The sequence below is a fragment of the Thalassophryne amazonica genome, chromosome 20 (genome assembly GCF_902500255.1).
Source record: "Thalassophryne amazonica chromosome 20, fThaAma1.1, whole genome shotgun sequence".
Classification (NCBI taxonomy): domain Eukaryota; kingdom Metazoa; phylum Chordata; class Actinopteri; order Batrachoidiformes; family Batrachoididae; genus Thalassophryne; species Thalassophryne amazonica.
In genome coordinates this window covers 32,141,477-32,152,250 of record NC_047122.1, presented here as the reverse complement: position 1 = coordinate 32,152,250, position 10,774 = coordinate 32,141,477, and the positions used below count along the sequence as shown (strand labels likewise).

General features: G+C 43.0%; 1 protein-coding gene across 1 annotated transcript in view; it reads right to left on the bottom strand.

Annotated features, from left to right (window-relative positions):
• Window positions 1-5,490: 5,490 nt before the first annotated feature.
• sdc2 (syndecan 2) overlaps window positions 5,491-10,774 on the bottom strand; it is a 131,711-nt gene continuing 126,427 nt past the window's right edge. The window contains exon 5 of the mRNA XM_034160099.1: window positions 5,491-6,424. Coding sequence (XP_034015990.1) covers window positions 6,261-6,424 — 164 coding nt within the window. The 3' untranslated portion in view covers window positions 5,491-6,260. The remainder of the gene's footprint in view (window positions 6,425-10,774) is intronic.

Sequence of the window (10,774 nt, the reverse complement as noted above, 5' to 3'; positions counted from 1 at the left end):
ATAGAATGTGAATATGTTACAAAAAATTAAAATTTGATTTTAAAGATGCATTTTCAACATGAGTAACACTGTCGTCTAACCAGGCGCTAACGCGGCTACCACAGCTATGACGTCAACTCAGAAGCCTCTGGTTGCTACATTTCCTCACCAATTTTGAAGTGAAAATTCTGGCCCAACTGAGCTTTCAAGATTTTTTCTAAGTGTTTTGATCACAGCAATAATATGTCATTTTTGGGCTACTATAACAATATGGCGGCCTCCATAAGGGGGCCCGCTCCCATGTAGATATGAAGAGCAAATTTAAATTTTTGAAAACACATCGATTTGTTGTTGCAGGTAATTTATTATGCACTTAATGAATAGATTGTTATGAACGCTACATTACATTTCTGCTAATAAATACCCCTAAATCCTACACACAGTGGCTTTAAGGTCAATATGTCAGCACAAAGCTCCAACCTGTAGTTTTATTAGTAACGGGGTGTACTGGGTCTAGTACTCATCCGATGACCTCATTGTGTTACTCTAGTGAATTATTATAACATAGCTATGATAAATGAATAGATTTGACAGAATCAGAGGGGACTAATGTTGGGTTCTTTTCCCCTTTTTTATGAAAACACGACAACCAACTGGATATTAGGCCACAATGTTTATTCAGTAGTGTTGTTTTAACTTATAGGTACAATACTGTCATCTTTTGTAAGACTAAAAAAGTTACCATTACAGTCATCCATGCTCACAGAATGCCAGTCAAGTCGTTTACACCCGTCCCGTGTGTACGCACCCGCCACACACTGACCTAGAGCAAGTACATTTCCAAATGGTAGGCACTTTGAAGGTTTAAAACATTTGTGAATATACATTTATATATTTATATATCTTTTACTAATAAGCAAATGGACTCAAAGGTCAGGTATCTAATAGAGAGAAGAGAGAGAGAAAGAGTGAAGGAAACCAACACGATGTGGCCGTGGCGTTGGGGCTGGTTGGGAGTAAGAAATACAGAGTCTTTGGGTTTTTCAGGAGAGTTCAGTAATTTAAGTCCTGTGACGAGGAGAAAACACATCAGAGAGACAGACAGGAAGGACACAAGGATGGAAAAGATGAGGGATGGAATTTGGACACTGTGATTTCTACTTTATATTACTGTACATGCAGAAAAAGGCAACATATCAACCCGCTAGACAAAATGTGCATCACTTCAGAGCAACTGAACGCGGACGTTACAACAAGAAAGTGACAGTTAATTCGTGTTTGCTACGTGCCCGTGTGATGTCCAAAATCCATTAAATTAAAATCAATTGAGGGTGAATCGTGACATTTAAAAGCACCGTACCAGCCCGTTTGTATGTAAACCATTTTCCAAACCGTGTCACTGGAATGTTGACATTACACTACATTTACCACCATTAATTCTTTTAAAATGAACTTGTTGTTTGCTTTGGGAAAGATAATCATCATCACAAATGAGTCATCGTTTTTTCCCCCTAAGAAGTGTGTTTTTAGCATTTTGTACAATTTATAAACTGTGGTGCGTTCATGTGCTATTTTGTAAAACTGAAGTTGGATAACATATTTAGCTTCACTGTAATCATTTTAGGATGTTAAATGCCCAAAACAATAATAACTGTAATGCAGCTGATTATGAAACTCTGTTGCCCAATCTTCACCACAGCATGTGAATGCACCACCAGGAAATTCCAGAAGATTGCCGTATTTTCCAGAGTATAAGTCAAACTATATTTCTGTATGCAGAACTCACTTTGTAACACAGCGTTTCCCTGGGGAACAATGGACAGGAACTCGGGGTCGCACATGTGCACACCACAGCCTGCACTGTTACTTAACATAAGAACTTTCAAATTCCAAAAATACAGATTGTTGGAAACACTGGAAATATTACAAGAAAAATGTCGCAGCTCTTTAATTAGGGATTTTTGTGCACTGTTTCAGTCTACTCTTATTATTGGAATTTAGTCTTTTAATAGTGAAGTTTATTTTGCTGAGTGCTTTGATTCTTGGGAAAGGTCTATATAAATGATAATAACAATAATTATAGTTATTATTAATGAACATGATTTTTTATGTATAAGTCACAGGACCTCTCAAACTAGTAAAAACAATGCAACGTAAACTCAGAAATATTTAACCCTAACTTTGAAGATTTATGTAATTTTATTACATGACAGATTCCCATTTACTTTTTTAGATAATTGTAATACAAACCTACCAAATAAACATTACATGATGCATATTCATTACTGTAATAAATCCTATTCATTTGAAATGCATAATCCTCAGCTTTATGTATTTAGTATTAATAAAATATAATTACTCTAAATCAATAATAATAACAGTATTTATTTAATTATGTTACCTATACAAGCTAAGTGGCATAGGTAACATAATTATTATGCAACTCAAACAATATACTTTATGCATTTTAAATAAATACTGTCATTATTATTGATTTAGAGTAATTATATTTTACCAATACTAAATAAATAAAGCTGAGGATTATGCAATTCAAATAAATAGGTTTATTACAGTAATGAATATGCATCATGTAAGGTTTATTTGGTAGGTTTGTATTAAAATTATCTAAAAAAGTAAATGGGAATTTGTCATGTAATAAAATTACATAAATCTTAAAGTTAGGGTTAAATATTTCTGTGAGTGTATAGTGCGGGAGATACCGTATTTGCTATATAGTAGTTGTAAATGTACTGAAAGCTTGCATTAAAGTATCAACAGCAACTTAATGTGAAGCTTTTTGAAATTAAGTGAACTCACAAAAACACTTGAAAGGTTGGAAAAAATACTTCACAGTTGTATTTACATGGTTTGGAAACTGGTTTCCAGTAACGTAACATGTAGGTTAACTGCATGTGTTCTGTGCAGTGTGTTACTGTGAACAAACTTGGAAGAGTTTGTACTCCAGAAACCAAATGCCATTTCTGGAAGAACGCTGCAACCTTCTGGTGTCAGAACAAAGCTCTGCACCTGATGTCTCAGCTGCCAAAGTACTTTGAAAATTACTATCTCTTAGAAGGTTTAGGATTAGGGTTTAAATTTTCTGATATGCAAAAAATAAATAAAAAATTGGCAATCTGAACATGACGTCCGCTTCCAGACACCATGTTTGCACACTTCTGGAAGTCTCGCGCAATTGCAGAATTCCAATATGGCCCGATTGCAGAATATTTTGCATTTGTGTGCTGCACATAACATGTGTTTCAAAACAGCCGGTGTGGTCCACTGAACACACCGTGTGCAGGTGTTTAACCTCATCTAAGAGCACTTTCTCTGCACAAGTGCCCGTGGTGCTGGCACCCACCATAAAAACTTTTAAAACACATGCACAGACCTTAAAAGGACACTCCAGCAAAAAACAACTGGTTCTTTCTATAACAATGGGAAATCCCATTGAGAAAACAAGCTGTGCTGTTATTGGCTGCAGAGTTATTTGCTGTGCACGGAGTGATCCGGTCCTGGCCCGCTGTAGTCAGGCCGCCATGAGCTGATCTCTGAGCTGAAAGCTACAACATTAGAACAATAACACCAGGCTAACCAGGCGGCTCCATACAGCCAAGTGAGAAATAAGGGGAAAGAATTGGCGCCTCAACTGGCTGTGGTCCAGTCTGGTTAAAAAGAAGGTGTGACTGAGGGAGGTCGGGATTCAAAGAGAGACTGAGGGTGGAGAAGACAAGCAGACAGTGGGCAAAATCAGAAGCCTCTTTCACACAATGCAGCTCTGAACTTAAATAGACATTACCAAGAGGACCGCTACGTGAGAACACAAATGCCCAACAGACGTGAGCCTGTGAACTCCCACGTACAAAGTCTATGTAATGTCCAAGGGTAGCATTGTAGGGCCTCAATGCTGCTCGGCCTTAGCTTTAAGGTCCACTTTTTTCCAAGCCTTGACCTTGGTCTTGGATGTCTTGGCCTTGAGGGTTCAAAGCCTTGAACAGCTCAAGAAAATTAAAGACATTTTTCAAGATAAATGTAATTTTGATCTCCCCTCAAGTAAATTTTACAATAATTTGCTTTGTGTGTCTTTATGAAGTAAATACAAGTTCCAGGCAAATATAATAGGCCTAGGCAATGAAAACAGCTATCATAAAATGTAATATGCTCTATAAAACGTACATAGCTAACTTGACAGAAAAAAAATGCACTTTCAGTAGTGTATCTTTCTGTATAGATTTTGTTTTGATTTTATTGGGAAGAAGTTTTAAAAAAGAACTTTTTGATATAATCTTACCTCAATACACAGAAAGTCAGGCAAATTTAGACACAAGTAGCAAGATTACAAGTTGAAATCAACAAATTATCATTGATAGCAAGTTAATAAGCACGCATTTCTGGCCACATTTTAAACACATTGTAGTCACCTCAACAGCCTGTACTTTACAGAATACTGCTTTTACTGGAAAGAATGGGTATTCAAGAAGCTACTTTCATAATATGCCAGGTTTTGGATAGATTGGACTTGAGTTTTAAAGTATTGACATTGAGAGGTAAAAGCACTGACCTTAATCATCAAGTTTAGACAGATTAATGCCTTGGCCTTGATTGGTCCAAGCATTGGCCTTGATTGGTCCAAGTCTTAGCCTTGAAAGTTCCAAGTCTTGGAGTTGAACATTTCAAGCATTGGTCTTGAGGGGTCCAAGCATTGGGCTTGAAGTTTTCAAGCCTTGCCCATGAGGGGTCCATGCCTTGGCCTTGAAGGTTTCAAGCATTGGCCTTGAAGGGTCCATGCTTTGGCCTTGAAGGGTTCAGACAGAAATGCCTTAAGTAGGCCCAATACTGATCGCCGCAGTCTGATCAAGCTATTCCTAGCAATTTAAGAATATTACAAGCAACCTATGCTGTTTTATAAGAACTACTGTTAATAACTACACTTCACTATTTTAAGGTTAAGAGTTGATTTAGAGCCCTTGATGGGTCCAAGCCTTGGCCTTGAAAGTTTCAAACCTTGGCCTGAGGGGTCCATGCCTTGGTCTTGACTACAATACTGTCCAAGGGTGAAGAAAAATGTCCATTTACATTTAGTCACCAGTGAAAATGTCTTAATGGGAGAGATGCCAAAATTAGACAAATTCAAGGAATGCCAAAGCGATCTCGAAAGCATCATTTTTGCGTCATGTCCTGTCTTGTACGCACTCTACCCCATTCATTGCCTAAACCAAGCAGGGTATTTGCAGTGGGTTATAAAGCATCTGACACGGACACTCTGCTGCTATGTGCTACATGTGTGAAAGGGCAACTGCAGGCGATGTCTGAACATGATTCTCCAGACATCTTAGAAAACGATGAGAATCAACAATACAAGCCACAGAAGAACCTTCACCTTTGAAACACCACAAACACACATATCTGCACAAACAGTACATGTGCAGGATTAAAGTGAATGCATTTATATAGAAAAAGATTTTCGGCAACACTGACTTTTTTCTTGAGCCCTGACTTTTCTTTTATATATATATATATATATATAATTTGAAGACTGATTCCTGGGTATGACAGTAAAACGCAGTCGAAGAGAGAGAGAGAGAGAGAGAGAAAAAAAGGCTACATCGATAAGTTGACGAACAAACGGACATCTTGAAACGCTTAAATCTTTGCCTAAAAAGTGACGTGAGAGCAAAAAAAACAAACAAAGAAACACCGTAACCTGGATGGATGACATTTACACTGACCGTTAACGCCGTTAATGTGGAAACCGAAGCACTTCATCAAAACTACAAAGGCTTTTTTTTTCTTTACATCAGAGAAAAAGATAAATTAATGTCATACACCTTTAGAGATCAACATCAGACATGCTAGGACAAAAGAAAATAAGGTGAAAGCAGGTTTGATCCAGAATATTTATCTTCAATTATTTCCACTTTGTTTTTCTTTACAAATACTGCTACAGTTAAAAGTAGTCAGCGGCTAAAAACCTGCTCCTTCGACAGAAGACAGATGCAATCGGCTGTTATAGATTTGCTTTTTTTCTCATAGCACACAATATGTTTAAATACACTGAGATTTGACATAAAATGAGAAATGTTTTCATGTCCAAAAAAAAAGAAGAAAAAAAAAAAGATCTTAATTACAATACTCTATGCAAAAGCTTTTCCTTTATGTTATTTACTTTACAACATGTTGCCGCTGCATTTGAACAGGTTCGCTGTTGTCGTCGACTGGATTTGAACAGTCGCTTACAACTCGTCACTCCGGTGAAAGGATGGCAGGTTTTTCTTTTTTTTTTATGCATAAAACTCCTTGGTCGGGGCTTTCTGATAGGCTGCACCTGAAGGTTTCCTCTCTCCGAGGTCGTAGCTGCCCTCGTCCTTCTTCCTCATGCGGTAGACCAGCAGGAGGATGAGGAAGATGGCGAACAAGAATCCAATCACGCCGCCAGCGATGACAGCTGCAAAGGAGAAAACAAGAAGCAAGACACAGACGTTAAGTGTCAAAAGGTCCATGAGGTCAAGTCAATATTTGCTGCAGGTAGTCACGGAGATTGAGCCTCCGAATTTGAAGAGGGGTCTTCTCAAGCACTGAGCTGCCTCCTCTGTTTTGTGTGACAGCAACTTATGAAACAGTTGAAGCTTTAGAAAGTGACTGAAATGACAGAAAATTCAAGCTAAATGTTGAAACCAATCCACAAAATCTTGAACGACCTCACGACAGACTGTACCGAACGCCTTCGGTTTACCTCTGGAGATACAAAGCTAATCATTTCTCGCCTCTCCTAATGTGTCGTGTTTAAAGTTTGAACACCAGTTCTTCTCGAGTGCACAGAACCCTCACAGACTCGCTCTTCATCCCCGTCAATCACAGCTGGAAAGTGTCCAATGTGTCCAATGGGTCCAAACGCAACCAATGACGGATCAATAACAACAACAACCAGCCTGCAGGCAACAAACTGAATATTGACATCAGTGTGGAAACATCATGACCAAATGCCTCCATGTGATGTTTCCAAAACATATGTCATAATGTCTGCCCTGCTGACAGCATGACTTCCTTTTTGTTTGCCGAAAAAGCGATTTCCCTCAACACAAGGGTCAAAACTGATTCAAGCAGTCAAAGACTTGATTTAATGTTTTAATATGACTAAAATTATACCGTGTGTATAAACTGTACAGAGGATCTATTGAAGAGCAGATTTCTCACTTATATGGCATAAACTGTTATAGATGCACAAACACGGTTAAATATCCCGCAAAGGTCACATTCCAAACTAACTGTCTACCAGCGGCGGACCACCGAGGAAACAATGAATGAAATCAAGATCCTACCCACAGGCTTGACCCTGCGTTTCCTCACCTGTGCCGCTAACGTGATTTTCTGGGTTTAGTCCAATCTTCTACCTGACTGTGCCAGTATGACGTCCCTTATAGATTCGTAATCTGATCAGAGCCTGTCGTGGTGCGACAGTCTGCCCAGCGCACCATTTTTGGTGGTCTTATGGGTAAATAACGCAACCGTCTGCTGGCGCTTCAAGATGAAATAATGCAAAGTGACTAAATAAAATTATGTTGTGTGGGCCGCCCGAAGAGGAGGTACTGCTGGCCTACGCCAGAGGGCACCCTGCCTGTAGTCGGGTTTCAGGCACCAGAGGGTGCAGTCACTACCCAGGAGCCAGGACTGACAGCTGTCAGTAATCATCATCACTGCACCATAAAAGCCTGGAGGAGACACCACATCTCTGCCGAGATATCAGTTTACCACACAGGTAATCCTCTCAGCCGTTTTTCTGTGCCGAACGCACGTACCTTGTCTGTTCTGAACCTTTTGCAGGAGTACCTGGAACTCTACTCGCAGCTGGAGCTGGGTTTGTGGACGGTGGAGGAGTGACGACCTTCACTCCTCGCTCCACTTACGATAAGTAGTAGTTCAGGCTCTGCCGTTGAATTGTTCCTGAGTTGGAGGTGGAGGTGTCCCCTCCAAGTGGATAAGAACTGTGAGTTTGCTGACTGCTTACTGGGTGTCCACACAACCACCATTAACCTGTTTTTGTTCCTGCCAGCAGTACCGGATCTGACAGCTGAAGCAGAGGCCACCTGGGGACTCGGGACTTGGCGGCTTCAGTATACTGCAGGTCTTCGTTGGCGGCGGAACCTTGTGGGCCCCGGCTCTTCTCTGGATAGGCGTCTCCTACCCTCGGGCCTGCCCACATGTCACCAATTGTATTTTGTGACTGACTGTCTAAAAGCAGTATTCGACCTGTTGTGCACATTTGCCACAATAAATTGTATTTATTGGATTATCTATTGACCGTTCATTTGCGCCCCCTGTTGTGGGTCCGTGCATTACACTTTCCCCAACAGGATATCTCGGCCAACGTCATGCATCCCGAGGGGCACAACCCACCCGTTGAACAGTCAATGGAGACGCAAGGTGCACAGGCTTCTGCAGGAGGAATTATGGGTGAGTTGCAGCAATTTTTGGCCGCCTTCACTGCTCGGTTGGATTTGGTAACTGAGCAGAATGTACTACTCAATCATAGGATGGAGGCTCTCACCGCACAGGTGGAAGCGCGTGCACAGGGCGCGGCTGCCGCTCCTCCTCCTGCCAACCTGTTGCAGAAAAGGGACCCTCCAGTGGTCGTTCAACGGACCCCCCCATCCCCTGAAGCATACATAAGTCCCCCGGAGCCGTACGGAGGCTGTGTTGAGACGTGCGCAGACTTCTTAATGCAGTGCTCACTCGTCTTCGCTCAGCGTCCAGTAATGTACGCGTCAGACTCCAGCAAGGTGGCTTATGTTGTCAATTTGCTTCGAGGTGAGGCACGCGCCTGGGCTACGGCGCTTTGGGAGCAGAATTCGCGGCTCCTAAAGACTTACACTGGGTTCGTACGGGAATTCAGACAAGTGCTTGATCACCCTAATCGAGGCGAATCTGCTTCCACGCTGCTGCTGTCCATTCGACAGGGGCGACGGAGCACCACGGAGTATGCAGTCGACTTCCGTGTCGCGGCTGCGAGGGCCAGCTGGAATACTGTAGCGCTCCGCACCGCCTTCCTGAAGGAGCACCTGGTGGGTAGAGATGAGCCGCGGGATTTAGACGGGCTTATTGATTTAGTTATATGTTTAGACAACCGATTGGAAGAACAACGAAGGGCGTGGCCGGGCACGCGCCGTCCCTCTCCCTTCCCGGTCCGAAGCAGCCCCGCCTTCCCCACGCTCCAGAGCCAGAGTGCTCCGTGTGACGACAGCTCCCCCTGCTGACGAAGCTATGGACACGAGCAGGGCCAAAATAAAATTAGAAAACAGACAGAGGAGGCTGGCCCGTGGAGAGTACTTTTTCTGTGGCTCTAACGAACATTTGCAGAAACAATGCCCCAAACGGTCAAAACAACAACACACACCCTTAGAGACTGGGCTTAGGGTGGGCCATAACACACATGTGGGTAATGCACGTAAATCCGCACGAATCCCAGTTGTGATCCTCTGTGGGGATTTAACCCTTCAAGCCCCAGCACTAATTGACACAGGATCAGAAGGGAATCTGCTACATAGCAGATGGGCTAAAGAAGTAGGGCTCCCTCTAGTGGCTCTTCCTTCACCAGTGAGGGTACGGGCACTAGATGGCACCCTTCTTCCACTAATCACACACCAGACACAGCCCGTAACACTGGTTGTGTCTGGGAATCACAGGGAGGAGATTGTGTTTTTTGTAACACCTTCTACCTCCAGAGTTATTTTGGGCTATCCATGGATTAGTAAGCACAATCCCCGGATCGATTGGCCATCTGGGGTTGTGGCTCAATGGAGCAAAACCTGCCACCGGGAGTGTTTACGATCCTCGGTTCCACCCGGTGTGACTGCTAAAGAGGAGGTTCAAGTCCCTCCCAATCTCACGGCGGTGCCAGTTGAGTACCACGATCTTGCTGACATTTTCAGCAAAGATCTGGCACTCACGCTTCCTCCACATCGACTGTACGATTGTGCCATTGATTTAATCCCGGGCGCTGAGTATCCATCCAGCAAACTGTACAACCTCTCACGCCCCGAGCGAGAATCGATGGAGACCTACATCCGGGACTCTTTAGCTGCCGGGTTGATCCGGAACTCGACCTCCCCGTTAGGTGCTGGTTTCTTTTTTGTGGGCAAGAAGGACGGCGGACTCTGTCCATGCATTGATTTTAGAGGGCTGAACGAGATCACGGTTCGCAACCGATACCCGTTGCCTCTGTTGGATTCAGTGTTCACGCCCCTGCATGGAGCCAAAATATTTACTAAATTGGATCTTAGGAATGCGTATCACCTGGTTTGGATCCGGAAGGGAGACGAATGGAAGACGGCATTTAACACCCCGTTAGGTCACTTTGAGTACCTGGTCATGCCGTTCTGCCTCACTAACGCCCCCGCGACGTTCCAAGCATTAGTAAATGACGTGTTGCGGGACTTCCTGCATCGGTTCGTCTTCGTATACCTAGACGATATCCTCATCTTCTCCCCGGATCCTGAGACCCATGTTAAGCATGTACGTCAGGTCCTGCAGCGGTTGTTGGAGAACCGGCTGTTTGTGAAGGACGAGAAGTGCCAGTTCCACCGTACTTCTTTGTCCTTCCTGGGGTTCATAATCTCCTCCAACTCCGTCACCCCTGATCCGGCCAAGGTAGCGGCGGTGAGAGATTGGCCCCAACCGGCAAGCCGTAGGAAGCTGCAACAGTTCCTCAGCTTCGCTAATTTCTATCGGAGGTTTATCAAGGGCTATAGTCAGGTTGTTGGTCCCCTTACAGCCCTGACCTCCCCAAAAGTTCCCTTCA